Source organism: Lepisosteus platostomus, chromosome 24 (genome assembly GCF_059453375.1).
Source record: "Lepisosteus platostomus isolate fLepPlt1 chromosome 24, fLepPlt1.hap1, whole genome shotgun sequence".
NCBI classification, from domain to species: Eukaryota; Metazoa; Chordata; class Actinopteri; order Semionotiformes; family Lepisosteidae; genus Lepisosteus; species Lepisosteus platostomus.
The window spans coordinates 7,355,902-7,377,024 of NC_142634.1; the positions used below are offsets into that span (position 1 = coordinate 7,355,902).

General features: G+C 37.6%; 1 protein-coding gene across 1 annotated transcript in view; it reads left to right on the top strand.

Moving 5' to 3' along the window:
• The window catches only part of kremen1 (kringle containing transmembrane protein 1), a 53,265-nt gene extending 34,444 nt beyond the window's left edge, over positions 1–18,821 (top strand). The window contains exons 4-9 of the mRNA XM_088617959.1: positions 11,096–11,220; positions 12,225–12,378; positions 12,786–13,118; positions 14,897–15,064; positions 15,420–15,504; positions 15,789–18,821. Coding sequence (XP_088474085.1) covers positions 11,096–11,220; positions 12,225–12,378; positions 12,786–13,118; positions 14,897–15,064; positions 15,420–15,504; positions 15,789–15,945 — 1,022 coding nt within the window. The 3' untranslated portion in view covers positions 15,946–18,821. The remainder of the gene's footprint in view (positions 1–11,095; positions 11,221–12,224; positions 12,379–12,785; positions 13,119–14,896; positions 15,065–15,419; positions 15,505–15,788) is intronic.
• Positions 18,822–21,123: the final 2,302 nt, after the last annotated feature.

The window sequence follows — 21,123 nt, forward strand, 5'->3', positions numbered from 1 at the left end:
CGTTGTCAGTGTTTGCAATTAGGAGCTTCAAAGCGAGGTTTGTTGTATTGGTCATTTCACTATATGGACTACAAAAAGGTCCCAGTGATTAATATAACAATGTAACGTTTTTTAAGTCCACTGTACTGTATGTGTGAGGTTCTATTTTTAAATAGACAAAAAGGTGTATATTCCTTGAAGCCTGCTATGTTTTTTGCATTTTTGTAGCAGCAGAGAGATTGTTGTTCTTCTCCGCTTGGTCTTACAGTATGTAGATATCCCGCATCCTGAATTTGGATTCTATGAAATCCTGTTTGTGTCCTGTTTTCTTTGGCGATTGAAAGAAAACAACATAGGGTTTGACCTGAAACGTAGTATACAGGAAGAGAATAAAAGAGAGCTTTGGGGATTTCATACAAATGGAAGGGATGGTCTGGAAGATTAGCAGAGTAATGAAAAGGGAACAGGTGAGGTGATATCTTTTGAAGAAGAACCAAGAAAAACTTGCTACACGACTTTTGGAACATTCCATGAGCATAAAGCCTTTTCCAGATCACTGCACTGCTAAATTACAGCTCCCTAACAGTATATTTACAAAGACAAACCTGGCAAACTTCCAGAACATTCCACCAAAAAAAGGTAAACATGGGGCTTCTATTGGTGAAGTGCGTAGTGGGATCAGCCAGCATGCTGTTTGGTATCTTCATCAATAATTCCACAGAATACCCCAGTGACACTGAACAGCTTTGGGATGAACTCACCCAAAGTAGAATAAACTCTGGATTACAATAAGAATTTTGCATTGTCTAATGTTCCCATTTATTTTGCTTGAATTACAGTAACCCACTGGAGTTTAATCCAGGGTTTGAATTTTAAAACTTCTGCCGATTAATTTACAGTTCATCTATGTGTGGTCAGTTGCTTCTTAGATTCAGTTTTGCAGCATTCTACAGATAAATCACTGAAACAGAACGGTAACTACACTTTGTTTTCTACCCCTCCACTATCCCCTCAAGTTTGGAGGGCATCTATTTTATTTAAAATGTTTTTTTTTCTTTCCTTTTATTTCCTTTATGCATTCCCTTTCTTTCTTTACTATTTAATCTCTTTATCTCGCAACACTCTCACAATTTGCAACTTTTTCTATCTTTGGAGCCGTTGAGATCTGTCTCTAGAGGGCCCCATGCCTGTTTAAATTGGTTTATTTTACCTTACAGACTATAAGCAATCTTTTCATATTGAATCTGCACAACAGCTGTGCGATGTGGAATGGCCCAGTATTGTCCAGGCATTTTTGCAGGATAGCTCGTTTAGCAACAATGTTAAATAAAAACTATGTTATTGTGCTGCGTTGATACATTAAGCTCAGATAAATCCTCCAGAATGCAAGTAATAGCCTTGAATGCGATTCTTATATCCAAGTACAGTGTTTTCTGTACTGTTGCTGCTCAAAACGACTGTATATGCTGGCAGTCCTATAACAGGTGTGTTAGTGATACTTTATTAATGTTGTATTTAATACACAGACCTGTGCTGTGGATCTTCTCTTATTTCTCTGCAGTACAATAAAGTATTTAAAATCTTAAATTGAAATACTTTATTATTTATTGCTCTGAATGGCTGGTTAGCATTCAGCCAGACTGTAGCCCAGTCTATTTAATCAGAATTAGCCAAAAGATCCACTATCCCGCAAGAGGCACAGCTGTCAAAAGATCTATCTGACTCTGCATTTAGGAAATTATAAAGAACCCATGTCTTCACTGCAGAGTTGGTCTGCATCAATCTATCAATTTGATTGATGATGAAAATCAGTGAAGGTGACCAGTAAGCTTTGCATAATTAAGAGATTATTTTTCGGGAAGATGCTGTACTTATTTTTAGTGGTAACTACCTTGACATTGAACCTTAATTTATCAGAATATCAAAAAGGTCAATTAAGCCTGCATTCATTTCTTTAGAAAAAAGAATCGGCTTGCACTGTCATATTTCTTTAGACTGGTAAACATAATGTATTAATACAGGGGACAATCCCTTCTGAGTTGAAGCATAACAATTGCTTCATGTTTCAGGGCATGTTTCTCATCTGAGGAGAGTTTTGGGGTAAACATGTCAAAGATACTGTTTCTTAAGAACATGACTTTCTTTCTCTTTTCCCAGCAGCTTTTGAGAAAAATAAAACTGCCTCCTTGCTTGAAATCTTGAAATCTTTACTGTACCTCACTGTACAACCCTTGTGCTCAAATGGTTAAATATGTAGGCATAAAAAGATATAATGCCGTAGACAGTGCCTATCTTGAAAACTGAAACTTTAAGTTCAGTTATTCTTGTTATGATGTATCGTAGGTTTAAAGGCTGAGTAAAAACAAATTCTAAAAGACAATACTACATCTTTCATATAACCCCATCATGTTTTCTACCCTTCTAAACTAGTCCATAAACCGCATGTATAGAGAGGTAAGTTATAGATTCAGGTTGTTGATAATGCATCTAAAGAAATGCTGAAAATCAGAATCTCAATTAATCATCTTCAGCTGGCCATCTTAAATGTTGGCTGCTTTTTGATTTTAGATTTAAAATCCAAAAGAAATAGTTTGGAAATCCAATGTGCTACAAACAAGTTTCAAATTATGCTTATGTAGAAAAGACAATGACTTCAAATAATAGCTAGAATCAATAAAAATGGGAAAAGAAACAAAGAGTTTTAAGAAATACTTTACATCTAAACATTTAAATGCTTATTTTAGTTGCATAAAACCGTTAATAAGGCCTAGGTGAATTCTAAAGTGAATCTGGTGAATGGATGGTATGGTATGGTATTTTTAAAAATGAGGTTTAATGGATGTTAGCAGACACCAGCTCATCTTCCAGGCTGCATTACTGCATGTTCTCAAAATTAAACATCTGTGAGGGGAAATTCATTGACCAAGTCATCACATCCACTCGAAATGCTCTGCTGTTCTGAGAGCAGGTCACTTCATGCTGTTGAAAGTCCTCTGCACTTTGGTGAAACAATTCCCTCTTTCATGGAATGCATTAACTCTCAACACGTCTGACATCTGAGAACTAGAAAACACAGAGAGGTTCTGACCAGCTGGACACACTAGAACGTTGTCGCTCATGTCGGTTCACCACAGACATTGTTAAGAACGATAGTTCCCAGCCCTGTGTCTCCAGGTTTTAACTCCAGAGTTCTTAAGCAAGTGCTACCTGATTTCACTTTCCAATAGGGGGGTATTGTTTTTGCCTTTGAACAGTTTCAGTGGGATTTATTGACTGGTATCCCCCCTCTACGAATTTCAGAACATCTTTGATTCAGGTGTACTGCCTGCAAGTGTCACCAGATGGATTCTCAAAGGTGGGAATGTTGAATGTATAGTTATGCCCTCCTGTTCCTATTCACTGTAAATTGATTACTTATTAGGAGTTGTTTACCCACAAATAGGGATTAGCAAGCTGAGGAGGGGCTCCTTACTGTTAGTCCTGTATGGAAAAAGTAGGGTCCAGAGAATGCTGTTTCAAGTGTATGTATAAGTGGTACAATTATATTGATTATTCACCATCACCATGGCCCTGAACAGTTAAAGCCATAAAAACCAGCACACACAGTAGTACCCTAGTTCCAGGGTTGGGAACTACTAGTAGGCAGAAATGAATTTTTCCTGAAGTGTTTAAAAAAGGAAAAGGTGTTATTATTTTGATTTTCAAGAGGCTTATGATGCATATTGCAATCTGCTAAAGAACAAGCAGAGTAAATTCCAGGCTGTAAAATCAACATATACAATGGCTGTGGATCCTTCTTGAAGGCTAAAGAAGGACCCACAGATTAAATGTTTTCCTTAGTTTTCAATTTAGTTTTACTTGCTTTTTAGCAGCTCACACTCTGATGCAAATCCCCACTCTAAAGCCTTACGGAATACCATAATCTGTTACATTTTGGCACAAATATGCATGATAATAGAGGGATTCAAGGCAGAGACAAAAAAACACTGATCCATATACAGTAACTGGAGTTCCATAGAAATATAATTCTCTCATTCTAAGCAAATTATAAAACCTATAAGGTATGAAAGCTTAGTAGATATTCACAGCATTCTTTCCTGAGATCATTTTCGGTGGAGTTTTTTATATGTTTATAACATGGTCTTTTTTCTGTTCTGAACTGCAAGGTAATTAGAAATGTCCAAGTAGTCTGGACTCAGAAACTAAGGGGCTTTTACTTGTGTCCAGAGAGCAGGATTGATGAGATGGAAGGAAAAGCACTGGGAGGACAGCTGCTTTTGTAAGATCTGAAAATGACTCCATTTAATGAGTTTGAGACACCTATCTAAATTACCTGCTTTTCAGTTAGTTTCAGACAGGATTCTGTGATCCTGGCTACAAGCCTGGAGGTGAAATTCTTCAGATTGTTTACATGCAGTTACAGAGGAGCATTAGGAACCTCCCTTACCAAGAAGAGAGGGATACTAACTAGATTTTAATCTCCTAACCTTTGCACAGTGGTGCAACAGAAGAACGAAAGATATGCTTGAGTGCATCTTTCTCTTTTGAGACTCTGAGCAATAGACTGTCACTAAAGTGCCTAAAATATGTTACTCATGGCCTATATTTAATTAAAACATTTATTTGGGAATTTAATTGAATTGGCAATTCTCAGTGAACTCAGTTTAGCACTCTAACCCTCATACCAGCACGACAACATGCATGCCTCCTCAGAATGTGTGAAACCTGGCATCTGTGACACTGCCTATAGCCAACAGCAAGGCCTGAACTGAACAGAGAGCTGTGAAACTTGATCAAGTCTTTTTCCTCCTCACACTACTTGGGATCCCTGTATCTCCTAGTTACTGTAGTTTAATCATATTTTATAGAGATTGTTTTTGGTAATCATGTGACCCAGGTTTATTTTAAGAATCATTGTCTAAACGCCATCTAGTTCTCTAATGTGAATTCCCTGCTGTCTAAGCAAATAGAGTAAGTTAAACTTCAGGGAATGAGATTTAATTTTCTCTATTAGGACAATAAGGTAAGATGTGATGTGTAGCAGCTGCCAACTCTGGAGCTAGATTACTGCTTTTAGCAGAGAGATTAGCATGGGAGCTTTAAAGAAAGCAGTAAATGGCCATAAATGGACATACTGGATACAGTGCCAGTCATATATAAAGAATGGGAAACGGTCTTTGTGTAAGGAAAGATCCCATTCATGTGGTAAAATCGGTAAACCAGACTAGACAAATGCTGAGATAAGACCAGGCTCAGGTAATTAAGAGGTGATAACATGGAACATATACACTTCCTACTTTACTCTGCAGCAAAGAAACACATCATTGAAATAAGAGGCCAGTTCCACCATCATTGTTCTATTATGGTGTTAGGTTGTTGCCACTGTTTCTTCAGTGTTGTTTAGGCATCCTTGAATGAGGACACTTCTGAATTAACAAATGCCTTGTCAAAAAATGAAGTACCCATTGGAGTTTTTGTGGTCAGAGACCTTGAAGAGGCTGAATATGCAGTGATGCTGGTGTGTCATAAGAATGCCTTTTAAATAGACTCCAGAGGAACTGGCTTTTTTTTTTTACCAGCAAGGCATGTATCAACTCTAACATGTAAAATTCCACAGTTAGCTACAATAGCAATATTTATCAAACCAATTCCGATTATAAGTAGCTGTCAAGTAACATTTAGGAATGATGAGGATTTAAAAGAATCGACCTTTTAATGTTTTGGCTTTTCACATCCTGTGTCCATAAAATTTTTTCCTTCTGGCATACATATGTAGAAAATCCCCAGCATGAAAGCAGGTGGAAGTGATTGAAAAGCCTGTATGAAGCACTAAATCTTTTATGCGAGGAAAAAACCCAGAAACAGCACTTGATCTTTTCCAGATCCAACTCTAATTTTCCTAACAAAATCAAGATAGTTGGGAACCCAGACTTAAATATTTTGGATATTTTTCATCACATGTTGTTCTAGACATGTTTCTGTAACCTTCTAATTATTCATTTTAAACAAATTTGCACTCTCTTTAATTAAACAGCTGGTCATCCTCCAAAACCCCAGGAGCAAAACGTTGGTCTTTGACTTGATCATGTTGTAACATGGACTGCAAAGCTTGTTCACAGCTGAAATCATTTTGAAATTGTGCTGCAAGAAGATGAATGGACTTCAAAGAATTGACAGTTTCTATTTATTTTATTGCAGAGAAAGCTATTAATTTATGTTGCACAGTGTTTGGACATTGGTAATTGAAGCAGAATATGTATGTTACAATGATAGAGTGGAGATAATGGAGAGCAGCAATTTGCCAAAATTTAACATTATTCAGTGTCTGGTGTCCAGTGACTGATGTCTTTTGAGCCAGAAAGCTGCAATAAAATTAGCTGATTTTTAAAATTTATTTCAGGAAATCAAATCAATGGGATTAGTAAACAAACCATATTCCCCCAAGCTATTTTTTCCAAAATTCTTATTGCACTTCAACGACTGTCATTGATGAAATGAAGATTGAATATACATGGCTGAAGACTTGCCCCACCCTATTTAAAAATCGTTCTTAAAAGAGGAGCTTTTCAGAATAAATGAAAAATTAAAAAGATATACCAGAAAAACGGATTACGGGTGAAAGATCTTTTGTGTTTGATTTTTAAGTAGTTATGAGGATCTAGTTAATTGCAATGAAAACATTTAATACATAATAATAATTTAGACAATAATTAACACAAGATGACGCTCCTTATGAGCTGTAGAATGTTTGAAAGGAACGTTAACAAAACAAGTTCAACTACTTAAGATAAGATCACTTTATTAGCCATACAGTATATGATTTTTGGCATTAGGAATTTGTCTTTTCAGATATCCCAGCTTGCTCTCCATGAGACACACAGACACACAGACAGGGAGAGAAGCTACTTCAAAGCTTGCAATGTGACAGTTTTGTTTGGTTTGGTGTACCTCAGCTCACCTTCATGGGAAGTTTAACTTTATTGCTGCTCTTCACACTGTTAAGAAACACAAAAATACTTACATTAATATAGCACTTTTCTGGACACTCCACTCAAAGTGCTTTACGGGTAATGGGGACTCCCCTCCACCACCACCAACGTGTAGTCCATTAGCTTATTTCTTTTACTAATACAGTAAAGTATTCATTAGCATTTTGCCTGCTTGACAGCTATCAATTCTGATATTAGGTTCAGTGGCAGGTGAGGATATTTTAAAAATGCTTCTCCAATAAGTGACTCCTATATTTCTATAACAAGAAATTGTGTAGCTGAAAACCTGCTGTTTTTAGTTGTTTTTTAATCACCCGTCTTTTTTCAGTTCACTTCTCTTGGTGAGGGTCGTGGTGATTGAAAATCATAATCCAGACGTCTGAGTTCAGATAACAATTATTCATTTACATACGATTTAATCAGGTTTCTTTTACCTGGAGTAACTCAACCTTTCTTCAGACGCTCAACTACTTATGGGATTAAATGCATGAAAGTGAGCATTAAATTAAAAATGTTTGCATAGAAAAGTTTTCTCATGTCTCGGATCTTCTACAGAAACAATTTACGCATATATGAGCCAAAACGTTCATTAATAGTCTGCAGCTATTTTGCCGAAAGGGACACACATTGTTTGGAAGATCCGGAAAACAGCCTGTCTTATTAAGTATGACAAGTCCTCTTTTTTCTTTTTTTTTCCTCTTTCAACTAAAAATGTCTCTGGCAGTGCAGCCTGGGCGTGACTCTTAAGAAGCCGCCTGCTTAGCGAAAATGTATTTTGAAAGAGAAACACCCACAGTCCTCCACAAAACTCTCTCCAGATGTCATCACAATTTATGTCTGTAATTACCTTTTTTAATAATACAGAGAGGAGGCTGACTGCAGACATGTTAGGCCAGTAATGTTGCCAAAAGTACTAGTGCACTTGCCAACTCAGTACTTTTTGATGTTGTTTTGTTTGTTATCCTGACTATTTTTTTTGCTTATCTTTTTTTTATTTTCTATGAATGCTACAGGTCTAGTCCTGGCATCTTCCACTGTTGTATTGTTTTGGATGCCATTCCCTGTCAGATACAAAAATGCTACTTGCTGCTGTATTGTAGCTTCCCTCTCTCAAGTGGAAAGCTGGAGAGAGGGGAACTGTTTTCCTCACTTGTGAGGCTGCGGTCCAGGGCTCATAAAGGAAAATGGACAAAAACCCTGGTTCAGGAACAATGTCTAGTGAGACTTTACCTCCGTTCCACTCTCTAACAGCCCTTTTTCTTTGCTGATTTCAGTCCCTCTGCCTTTGCCAAGCAAGACTGATAAGTGCTAAACTACAATTAAGTAGTGTAGCACTTTCTTCTTGTGTCCTTTATCTCCAGAATTCAGCTAATATTCAGTGGAACTCATCTCAACCGACCTAAACGCATTTGACTATTGAACTGTTGCTCATGGCTTCTCACTTTGTGTCTCTTCCCAGTCCACTCCATTACAGACGTTTGCTCTAGGAAACTTCTGAATTATTGAATTCATAAGTAGCGGGATCAATATAAGAACTAAAGTGCTGCATTGGAATGGACAGAAAGGGCAGTTGATATTGTGTGGCCTCCAACTGCCCAGCAGTAAAGACGGTCTCTGTCATTATTATGGAGCCCTGAAGTGCCACTTCTACTGCCTTGAATATGTAATGGAAGTTTAATACCTCAATGGCTCGAGGCTTCCTGGTGTTGTAGCCTGGTGTTAATTTTACATGTACTGAGCCTGCACTGAGAGAAAAGCCATCCAAACCTCAGACATCATACGTTCTGTAGCAGTCAAAGGAGCCGCCTGCTTTGGAATGAACAAATCCTTTCATACTGTTAGTACATGTACCGTATATTGCCAAGAAGCCCTTGAATGTGCCCAGGGTTGTGACATGACTTAATAATAAAACTGAAGCACATGGAAGTCTTTTTAAACCCCTCAAAACTAGAAGACAGCATTTGCGTAACAATGCATTGGAATACAGTCCTCTTTTTAAGTTATTGTAAAAGAAGCTGTCGACAACAGATCACTTCAAAATTCCAAAAATGAATATGTATGATGATGGTGTTAAATATATATATTTATGTTGGTAATGGAAGTATGTGTTTTCTTATTTTAAAAAAAAACCTCTTTAACTGTCGTCACAAAGGTATAGTCTTTCCACCTCAATGTATGCAAGGAATGAAAATCAGTAATATGTTGTGAGCTCTGTGTAGGATAATCCTTTATCATTCTTTTGTACCACATTTAGTGTAGAGTATTTCCAAAAGCCTCACCTTTCCCTGCTAGTATTTCACTCTGGCACAAATAACCATGTCGCTGGCCTCTGGTATTCAAATATAGAATGTATTGTATTAGCTGAAGTTTACATTGGCAAGTGGCAGCCAGCACGTGCAAAGGCCTACATAAATGCATTTTTTTTTTCAGAATGCATAAAAAGTAAAGCACAGAAACAACCTACTGACTGCCTTTTAGAAAATTGGTTGCTTGTTTTTTTAACACTCCTAAGTTACTTTTGTTTATTTTTTTAGCCTAGTACTATAAGTAATAATGCTCCAGGTTTTTTGAGAGATCAAAAGGACAACGTTTTTCTTTATTTCATTTCATTTGCACATTTTCCCCCAAAAATGTGGTCGGTTTGCTTTTGCTGAAGGAAACAAGCAGACACTTTCCTAATCCATTTGAATTCCTGGCATTCACAGTGTTACACATTGTACTTGCCATAAGTTATGGAAAACTGCCTTGTTCAGATTTGTTCATTTGGGAAGCGAAGGACATGAACTTATCTTAAACGTAGCATTTAAGATAAGCCCCACTGATTGACTGTATTTTAGTTTCTCTGTGTAGTTTTTTTTTTTACCCTCAGGCTGGACTTTGAAGCATGTTAATTTAAGAAGATAGCTGGGAATACCACAAAATGTTGGGTTCCTTGAGAATAGAAAATAGAAACTGTCTCATGTGATTCCTTCAACTTATTTAATTGCACAAATATGCAAAATTAATCAGACATCAATTTAAATGTTTTCTTTTTTGCTTGTGTATTTTGATTGAGAGATTCAATTTGGCATTCAACTGCATGTGATATGTCTTGGGAACCTTAACCCTATGTTCTCACCAACAGACTTTTTGTTGCTCTGTATTTGTATGCTGGTTTTTTACTGTAATTCTTGTTCCTGTTTTTAGTGTAAGTTCCTGAGCTGTATTAAATTGTTACAAGTCTAGAACAGTAGCTGTCCAGCCTCCAGAACCATGTCTGTTTAATACAGGAAAGATCACTTAGTCAGGCCTTCCCTTCTTGTGAACTTTTTTTTTTTGCCCTTATCTCATACTTTACAAGGCTGCTTCCCAATGCTGTGACTCCCTTCCCATATTAATCAAGTCTGTCTGGAAAGAGTGCAGGACTTAATGTTTCAGATGTCTTTCCTTGTGGTGCCAACCAGTAGGACAGGGGGCACCAGACTCTAGGCTCATTAATAACTGTCTTGCTTCAGGCAACAAAAGCAAGCCTGTGGGTGCTTGACAAACCATGCGTTTTGTCTGCAGCGCCCATCTGTTGGCTTCATATGCTCCTGTGACTACAGGAAGAATGAGACTTCAGTGCATCGTTACAGCATCCATAAACAAATACAAATGCATGTGAACCGTGAGCTCCATTCTTGAGTCCATTATCTCAAAATACTAGCAAAAATGGAACGTCTGAACTTGGTTGAGCTTCCTCATTCTGGTGTTCTCCCGCTCCCATTAAGAAAAAGACGAAGACCATCTTTTTATCTTCGCACAATGACGAGGTCGAAGCCTGATTATTCCTTTGAAATAAAAGCAAACCTTAAAAAAATTCACCATTTTCAGCTGAATTAGCATGAGACGGCTAAACTCAAAATCTGGTGTCATTGGAAATTCTTCTGGTGTGATTAAATAATTGCTACAGAGCTCTTTTTTATTTTGTAGATTGATAAAAAATAAAACTCCTATAGTTAAAATATAGTTTATAAGGGGCCACAGTTTTATTTGACATATATACGTTTAAATGTGTAATTTTATTTCTGAGGTTTTATCAATGCAACAGCCTTTTCCTGCAGTAATCCATTTGTATTTTGTTGTCCTTTTATCTCTTGATTCGGCAGTGCCAGGAAACCTTGGCTGTTTCAAAGACAGTGGGGATCCTCCTACTTTGACAGGCATCAGTGAGACCTCCAATAAGCTCACCATTCAGAACTGCATCAGCTTCTGCAGACGACAAAGATACAAGGTAACTACATTATTTATCCAGCAGATGGCTCTAATGTATATCATTTTCATGTTTTCCCTTTCTAGCTTAACTACAGTACATAATAATAAGCCTGTCTTCACCTGGGTCAGGCAAACAATAATGGTGTTTTTCCTTTACAACTTATGTTTTGAAACACAACTAAAAGCTACAGAACCAATACATTCAGATTCCAATGTTTGATGTCAGTAATTGGTATGCTGTGAGAAATAAAACACTTCAATGCCTGCTGAACTGTGGAACAAGGATCATTTGATTAGTTGACTAATTTGTTTGTTTTAAATTGACACATCACAATACCAAAATGGAACTTGCTTGAACAATATGCAAATGTCGCAGACATGCAAATTATGTATCATTTGAAACAGCGCATCCTTTAGACAAAAGAGCTCTGTCAGTAGATAGACCCCACCTGGTAACTGGATACTCAGTAAAATTGAACGATTCATCTCATATGTTATCAGGAGTTGCAATGGAAATTGTGAGCTTGTTTCACAACCCAAATTATGTTCAGTGTTTAGATAAAGAGAAATTCAGCTTCTGTTAAACCATAGGAAGTGTCTTTTTTATGCATATGGAAATACCACCCTAGTGAAATCCTGCCATATCGCTTTGGGAAGAATTAAGTCAGCAAGAAACAAATTAGAATTAGTGTCTTAGAAAAAACGCACTACAAATGACATCTTACATCCTTTCAGACATTATAAGTGCATTTCAGGAGATAGGGATTTCAATCCAAGGAAAAATTGTGTTTAAACATTCTTTTGATTGTGTAGCCTGACTAACTGTGGTCCACTGCACCATTTTTTAGAGTGTTAACAGAATGCCTTACTGAAAGGCGAAACGTTAGTACATGAAGAGCGGGCTTTATGTTAGAGGTAAAAGGATCAACTTGTTTTCTCTTTCTACTCGGAGCTCTTTTGCTCCAAGCTTGTGTGTGATACCTCTCCGGCTGAGGGTGTTCACGTACAGTGTGCTTGCTGCAGCTTGCAGGGATGGAGTCAGGCTATGCTTGTTTCTGTGGCAATGACCCAGACTTTCGGAGACACGGAGCAGCGGCTAGCACAGAATGTAATCATGTATGTTTCGGGGATCACACCCAGCCCTGTGGAGGTGACGGGAGAGTCATCATTTTTGACAGTGAGTGGAATATTTTTTTAACCTTCAGTAACGTGTTTTGATTAAACTCGGCTAAACTTGGATTTTTGGCTGCGCGGTCTCCGATAGTCACCAGTGTGTTTATTCACACTGCGGTGATATCCCAGGTGGTTACAGACATTCAGAAAGAATATCAAATGTGCACCTTATGAGCTTTTCAAAGACATTTTTGCTACTCTTTGTACATGAAATATATATATATTTTTAAAACACGTTTATGCCTAAAATATAAAATAGTTTTGTATATACCTTTCGTAATTGATTGACACATTACTTTCAGATTAGTAAAGGATCACGAGGAGATAATGCGGGTGTAGATTGTTATTATTTTGTCCTTTAGGCTCATAAGGCTGCTTAGCTTTGAGAATTAATGTTTTTCTGTCTCCCAGCTCGGGTGGGAGCCTGTGGTGGAAACTACACCTCGCCATCTGGAGTCATCTATTCTCCGGATTTCCCTGATAACTACGGGACCAACCGGGTTTGCTACTGGACAATCCAGGTGCCAGGAGCCTCGGTCATCCTCTTCAACTTCACCTTCTTCGACATCGTGGACTCAACGGACATGGTGGAGCTGCTAGATGGCTACAGCAATCGAGTGGTGGCCAGGCTGGACGGCAGGAACCACCCCCGGAGCATCGTCAACATCACAGCCGACTTTGTCATCCTCTACTTCTACTCTGACAGAACGAACCAGGCCCACGGGTTTGCTGTGGTCTACAAAGGTACCATGAATCATTTGATCTTTTCCTTTCTGAAGTGTTTTGCCTCGAGAGGTGCATCTGATTTCCAGTTAACACTCTTCCACAAGCTGCAGACTGAAGAAGATCCTCTCCTGTTCTGTAACTAGGAATGGAAATTGTGTAGCTTCTCCAATGGTCACACCAGCTGTAATTTTTAAATACAAAAAGATCAGAACAGTGTCACATTCAATAACTGATTTATACCCCAATTCAGAAGACTAAAGACCGTTTCAGAAAAGCGTCCATTTTTTTGGATATTCTTTGAAATACTCTTAGGACAGGTTTCCGGACTGCAAATAGACCAACGTTACCATTAAGTAGTCCACAATTAGTGCTAATCAGCATCTTGTGAATTTATTGTTTAGTGTTTCCATCATGTAGTCTTGTTTATAACCATTTAAATTACGTATTATGACCCAATAAAAGTATAAAGCATAGTTTATCCAAACAAATTAAACTCAGTAATAAAGATCCATCTGTAAAAATCCTTTCTCCTGGGGTATTAAAACAAGCATGTAGTGTAAGATTTAACTGCATGTGTTATAAAGTCTGCAAACACTATCTGGTACAGTATATGTTTGCACAGGTTTGGAATAAAATGTACAAAAGCAGGAGGAATTAAATAAACATTCCAGAGCATGAGTAATATTACAGAATATTTCTACACATTACAGTTAAATTATCAAAAAATAATGTTAGTTAATTTAAGGAGCTATTACTTTGAAATACCTTATTTCCATATCAGAGTTACAATTTAATTTGGTGAAGTCTTTAAAAGGAAGGATAAATGAAATGTTTATGTATGAAGACAATGTATTTTCAATGTTGTTTTTTCCATACAGTTAAAATACACTGTTATGTAAAATATTTTCAGATATATTTTGAACCTTGTTATACAAACACTGTGATAGCCTCAAGCATACAATATTTGTTCCACTTCATGCTTTGAGAGCTTGCTGTAAATCTGAAATCACAAAGTTCTCTGGATTGAATAGACACTAAAACAAAGCCTGTTTCTTACTCAGAAAGAACTACTGCTTTTATCTGTACTACCGTGACCTTGTTAACCAAACTAATGTAGTAATGTGGAAATAAAATATCACTAATATGATTAGTGACAGGTTTAATGGCATCAATTAAAGGCAGACGTCCTGCATTTGTATCTGAAAGCTGACCAACAGAATTTCAAAGTTAGGCTAATGCTTAAAGAATAAAATACATATACTTGAAAATCTTTTGTAGAGAAAAAACATCTTTAGATGCATGCACCGCTCTTTCAAGGCCATCCTGGAAAAAGTAATACATGGCAGCACAGATTTATTTCTGAAGCTGAGCACTCAGCAACATTTTCAGCAAGGCTGAAAGGTTTTATGGTGGTTTGCTTGGAATTTGATTTACAGCTGATATTAAAACAAAATACACTGGTTGCAAATGAAGGATACATTTATAAAAATGAAAGTGCATGGCTATTCCTACCTCACTGAGTTACATGAACACGAAAATATGCCAAGAAAACCAAACTGTATGTTATTATTGTAGCTATTATCTAAAAATGTATTACCATTAATGCCCTTTCCAAACTTTATTTCTATATATAATTACATGCACAATCATTCCTACTGTATTTCTACTTCTGCTGCCATTGAAGGCTCATAATTAGAGTCACTTGGCACTCTTGGTGGATTAAATCGAATGACAGTGGTTTGGAGTGTAGTGCAGTGAAGTTGAATTGATTGCTTTGCTATGTGTTGTTTTATCAGCTCTGAGGGGTCAGATGCCAAAATCGGTTGAGGAGCCTGTCACTCCAACTGGACCCATTCCAGAAGTGATAACAGAAAAGGCTAATATCAGTTTAAATGCTGCCAGATCCTCTCAAATCCTGTATGTCATCACATCCAGCCCGAGTAAACCAGACCATAACATGCCAGGTCAGTAGCTCCTTCTGCTAGCTGTGTTAATATACAAATTCTGCTTTTCTGGTAAAGAGTCTGTTGCTCTTTGCCATTTGTGGGATTAAGGATAGATTATTTTATAAAGCACAATCTACTGAGCATTGTTCCTGTATTAATTTGTTGTATATACCCAGGACCTTTTCTTTTTTAAAAAAAAAAAACCTAATTTACTCTCATAATTTTCATTTTAGAAATACGTCACCCATATCCGCACTATGCACAATTTTTGTGGAGAAACAAACAAGTATACTTTTGAAAATGAAAAGTGCTTGGAAATAGGCTGATTTTACCTGGTGTTCATTCTTCCATTTGCTTTCCCTCCCTCCAACAGTGTGGACTATCTATGCTCTAGCAGCTCTTCTGATCCTGACTGTCATAGCCATGGTTGCGAAGTTCCTCTTACACGTCACAGTGAAGTAAGTATTCATTTGTTTGAGGCCATTGTTTAAATAATGCAGTATACAACATAATACAAGCAAAGAAATTGCATAGGACATAGTGATAACATTTAAAAATTCATAATGTTAGTACTACATGGCCTTTTCACTGTGATAATGTACTGGGGTGCTCTAGCCTCTATCTGCATAGCTCTGTACTAGCAGGAAGTTGATCAGAACCAAGCTTTCCTGATTGATTGATCAAAAACTGTCCATCTTTATGTGGACTACGCCAATAATTGGTGATACTTTGTCGGTTTCAGATCCCCGACGATACCATCAAATAATGGCTCTGACACTTGCAGTCAGAACACAGCATCTGAGCCCTGGATCATCTTCTACAGGCCTTCCACCATATCTTTCTTCAAGAAAAAGCTAAAGAACCATCACGGGGACCTCAGTCCCTTGGTGGGAAACTAAGGAGGCATGCCCAGCTGTCAAGACATTCTCCAAGGGGAGCTAGATGACTTCTCAAACATGCGAGCTCACAGTTACCAGACTGACGTGATGGAGAGCAGCATCCAGCACGGTCCAAACCAAACGAGCGACAATCCTATATGTAGAGACAGGAGGCCGGGTGTTGCCAGACATTGCTGGGGTGGTTTAACTTTCTGCTTCCTTTGTACGAGCTGCCCTTGAATATCGGTGCCTTAAACGCAGAGGGAGATGGTTTCCCGGTGTCGACAGAGGGCACGTGCAAGTATCATAAAAACATCACATGGATTGAACTGGAGATGTTGAGGGATCTGACAATTCATTTTTACTGATATTCAAAAGAGCTTCTCTGCGGCACAATACATAGCAGACAGAGCCCTTACTCAGTCACACAACCAGTCTTCTACAGCTGTCACACTGCAGGCTACACGGTCAGTGGATGTTCCGTAAGTTGCGGAGTTGAATCCTGTTTATTTCAGGAGGACACTGAAAGACGGCTTTAAAAAAACAAGTCATGGACCTTCAAAACACCAGATGGGCAAAAAAGGGGACCAAAAACCTATATTGATGGAATAGAAACAAAAAAAAAAACAGGCCCTTCTCACACATTGTACTTTAAGTAAGTTCTTGCTTTTTATGCCGAATTCTGATTGATCTAATAAGATAAGGTAAAATGAAGATAAATATTAGTAAAGAAACAAATAATCTGAACGTATTGAGCTCAGACCAAATAAAAGACTGCCCTGGTTATATAACCACTCCTGAAACTAGAAAAACACCAATGTTGTCAGAGGGTCTTTTCAGGTAAATGGGATTTAAAAACCCCTAAAGATTGCTAGAAACGTTTCACTCTCTCATTCTGAGTGCTAAGGTGTTCCTGCCTTTCTGACCATTTTCAAGTGCCTTATGGATAAAAAATGTCATGCGATAACACTTCAGTATTAACAATCAGAAGCTTTGGAGGGAGCTTTCCTCTGGCCTCTCTTTAAACTAAATACATGTGTGATAAAAATTCACATGTTACTAAGAGCTGAAAGTAGAAAAAAGTGATGCTCACTGACCACAGCACTATGACAAAAGCCACTTGTCATACTTGACATATTGGCTTTTGTAAGGATTGAATTTAATTTAAGGATTAAAATTCAAGTTCAGTATGGAAACCTTGACTCACACCATGCAAACAAATCTGAAATTGAATGGCAAATTTCTTAGATTGTATATTAGCACTTGATTAAACTTACAATACAAAGAGCGCCTCTCTTAACACTGGAGATCGCTAGTCACTTCCCAGGAAAGGCTCAGCTCAATCACCAGTCATAAGGTGGAGTGAAGATTTCTTGGAATTCAATGTGGCTGCCATAGTGAGCCACCACATCATACAACAACTGGACCACAGGAGCAGCTTCAAAAGGCAGGGAGCAGCGAGGCAGGAAACAGACTAACCTCATTTAAACTAGAGGGGTGTTAGGTAGCGACATCTGCATTGGAGCTGGTTGTAAATCTTGGTTCAATATCCTCACTCTTGCGAAAAGTGATTGCTGATCGTTCATGTCTGTCATGGGGTTGACAGTTTTATTTAATGTCTCGTCAGAAACATAGCATAGCCACATCTTGTGGTCCACTACTTCCCTGACACAACTTGAATTTCCAAGGGGCCACACGTCCCAGTACTCAACATCTCACATCTTAATACGTTGGATTTGAGAATGTCAAATAGATGAAGAAGGGTATTATAAATCAAACAAGACACCAAAATGTGTGCCATCCCTTTATGTTAAACTTGGCATATTAGTAAACATTGATTTATAGAAAAATAATGGAATTAATAGGCAAAGCACTGAAATATCAGAAAATACCATGATGTTGGAGTATAAAACGAGCAATAATGAAAACTTAAAACTTCAGAAAACAAAGGTTTGAGGCATTTCTCCTGCTGAACGTTGTCTCCAGTACTCATTGTTATGAAACTATTATGCAAGTTATATAAACATGCACTTACCTGTCATTTAAATATCTTTAACATTACCTGTTGAGAACTGTGTTTGCATGTTTCACGTGAAACTCTTTCGCAGACTTTTTACCCTTTGGCTTTTGTGAAGAGGCTGTACTCTTCAATGCAAATTCAAAACATGAAAAGATCAGAATCATAGTGTCTGCATGTACTTGCACTCTGGGAAAGATACATACTTTAGGATCTTTTTTTTTTCCACAAGAACGTGTATCTACTTAAAACTACCAGATAGAATATATATATATATTTTTTGCAACATTTTACACATTGTTACAGTTGTTCAGATCCATTCATCCCATAAACTTGACATAATTCTCTGTTCATTGAAATAATATTTGATAGTATGTGTATGATGTAGTTTTAAGCCAACAAACTAGTGTATTTTTGTAAAAAAAAAAAGTGGTTGTATTTTGTGACCTTATTTGACAAGCCAAAATTTCCTCTGCTGTTCATGCATACTGAACAAGTTTTATTCTGATAAGTACACATTGTGTTTGCATACTGAATACTACTCAGACCTCAGAACTCCTCTGTTAATTCAACTTGGGAATTTCATGATTTCTCAAAAGAAATGCCGTATGTACTTCCTGCATCTGCAATTTGACCTTATCAGAATATCACAAGGTATATTCAAGCAAGACAAGAGATTCAAGAGTTGGACAAGAGGTCTAAAAGACTGTTTTTGTTTTCCAATGAATTGTATATGAAAATAGTGAGAATATTAATTTATGCAGTAAATTATTCTTTTTTGGATGTGAATGGGTTATCCTTATCTTTTTATATGAGCTAAGTTAATTTGTAGTTTTATTTAATGTGTTCCGTTTGTAAAATAAATATGCATGTTTTTTAAGTCACTGTTTAGCTCCTTATTTGTTCCTGTATTTTTTTTTCTGTTTCAAACGTAAGTTACTGGATTGCTGCTTGCCGTTTTAGAATGGTGAGGGGATTTTAGGAATCAACAACACCAATATGGATTGCAAACTTCGTTGAAAGCAGAGTTAAATTAAAAGTAAACATTGACTCAGCGAAATTAATAAGGTCATAATTTTTTATTTTGAATTGGCGCTGCAATCTTGGTAAATTTTAAGAGGTGTGGTGGTAACCAGTGCCAGTATTCTCAGAAGATCAACAAATTTACTCATTTTGGTTAAAATTTTAAGATATTTTACCTATGTGGCAACCATCCTTGACAAAGGTTAGGGGCAGATTTAAGTAAATCTTTCTTGCAATAACAAATACTGAGATATAGTTACAGGCTTCATTTCATGTGTCCACCTGAATTATACCTCAACTTTGTACTCTTGCATTTAAGAGTCCAAACTCCAGAAAGTGGAAATATGTATATAGTTGTATTGGACAAATTATTAATAATTCGATCACTATCACAAAATCATTTATTCCTTTTAGGACCTATGGTAATGGAGAGGTTTACACCAGGTCAAATTTGAGTCTTAATTTTGGACAGGGTGTCAGTGCACCACAGTGCCCTCACCAGTACAAAGGAGCAAATTCGAGATGCCAGTTTATGCAGCTACCAAGAAACAGGAGCACCTGAGAAGACCCATATGACCTATAACACTGGAGGACAATGCAAACTCCTTACACAAAGTCCACAATGCAACCCAGACCCAAGTACTCAGACATCAGTGCTTCCTGCCATTTGATAATTATCTGTCTGACATAAATCGCTCTGAAGTCTTCTGTAAATGATCTACAATCCATTGTTCCTGTTCTACCATGTGTTCCATGTTGCATGGGGGTCAGACTCACAGCCTCTATCTTAAGTATAGGACTGTGGGCCATATGGCACATACATGAATTCTACAATTAGTGAAGGATATGTTGTAAACTGAAACACTTATTTATCCATTCATGTCCCCTAGACTCTAGCATGTGAATTGCATTAAAAAAAGCTTTCCAAGGGCCAAAACACATTCCAGCAACTGCCCTTAGGAAAGCAAAGAAAAGCAACAACGTCTGGCTGTGAAGCCTTCCTTGGGTGCCAGGAAAAAGGCTTTCCGGAGAAGGCTCCACAGCTGAAACGTTGTGTTTCTTTTCTTCTCTTTTCAGCATGGAATAAACCTTTACTTGTTCCTTTGCAGCCTAGGCATGCTGATGCAGCTACCCACTTCAACTCTCCAGTCTAGACTCGGGTCTTGTAACCTATGTGTGTTCGAGAGGGGGGACCCTTGAAACTTAACATCCATATGGGTGCTGGTGACCCATATACACATTTTCAAGCCCTGATGCACCTGGCTAGCATCCCTTCAATTACGAATGAACCAGATTCCGTGAGCAATAATTAGTCTCCAAAAGTTCCCCAATACTGAATCCAAGGGCAGTATCATCCGATATAGAAGAGAAAACATAGTGCCACCGACACTATGGTCATGCATTCAATGCTCTCCATAGGGGCCTGCTACTGTGAACTCGTAATTTGAGACCCCCGGACCGTAATCTTGAATACCTGTAATTCTGAGAACTGTGAGACCTTTGTTTCCTTCTGCAAGGGAAGTTGGTACAATAACTTTCCTCCTGGGACAGAGAGAAACACTCACTCTTCTATTCTCCACCAAGAAGGCCAAGAGCAAAGTCTCAGGCAGTAGACAGCAGTGCCTTTCTGTGCAGGAATGAAACACAGTGTGATTAACTGAATGATATACCTGGTCTCTGGTGTCACTGGGGAAACTACGGTTCAGACCAATCAATGCATAAGCAGAAACAAAACCTGCTGCATTGAGCAAAAGGGTAAAAGGATGTCATTAGGTCAGATCAGAAATTCACAAACCAGCACAAGAGGTCTATTGTTTCCTGGAGTTTGAAATGGAACTTCATTTGATCTCTCGTATACTTATCTCTGACAATACAGCACTTTTCTAAACAAAAATTGCAACAAAAACTGTTGCAGTTAAAAATGTAACTATTTTCTGCTAAAAGTAAAAGCATAGGGCACCTTCAAAATTAAGCATTTTTGTGCAAAATGAAAAGGACACCCAAAACAGGTTTATCTTCTATCATGAGATTACTAATGTTAATCACATGGAACAGAATACATTGGCTGAGTTTTTCTACTATTAATATAAACCAGATAATCACAATATTGGTCTGGCACTAAATTAAAATGTTTTTTTTTTAGGCCCACAATCTAATAA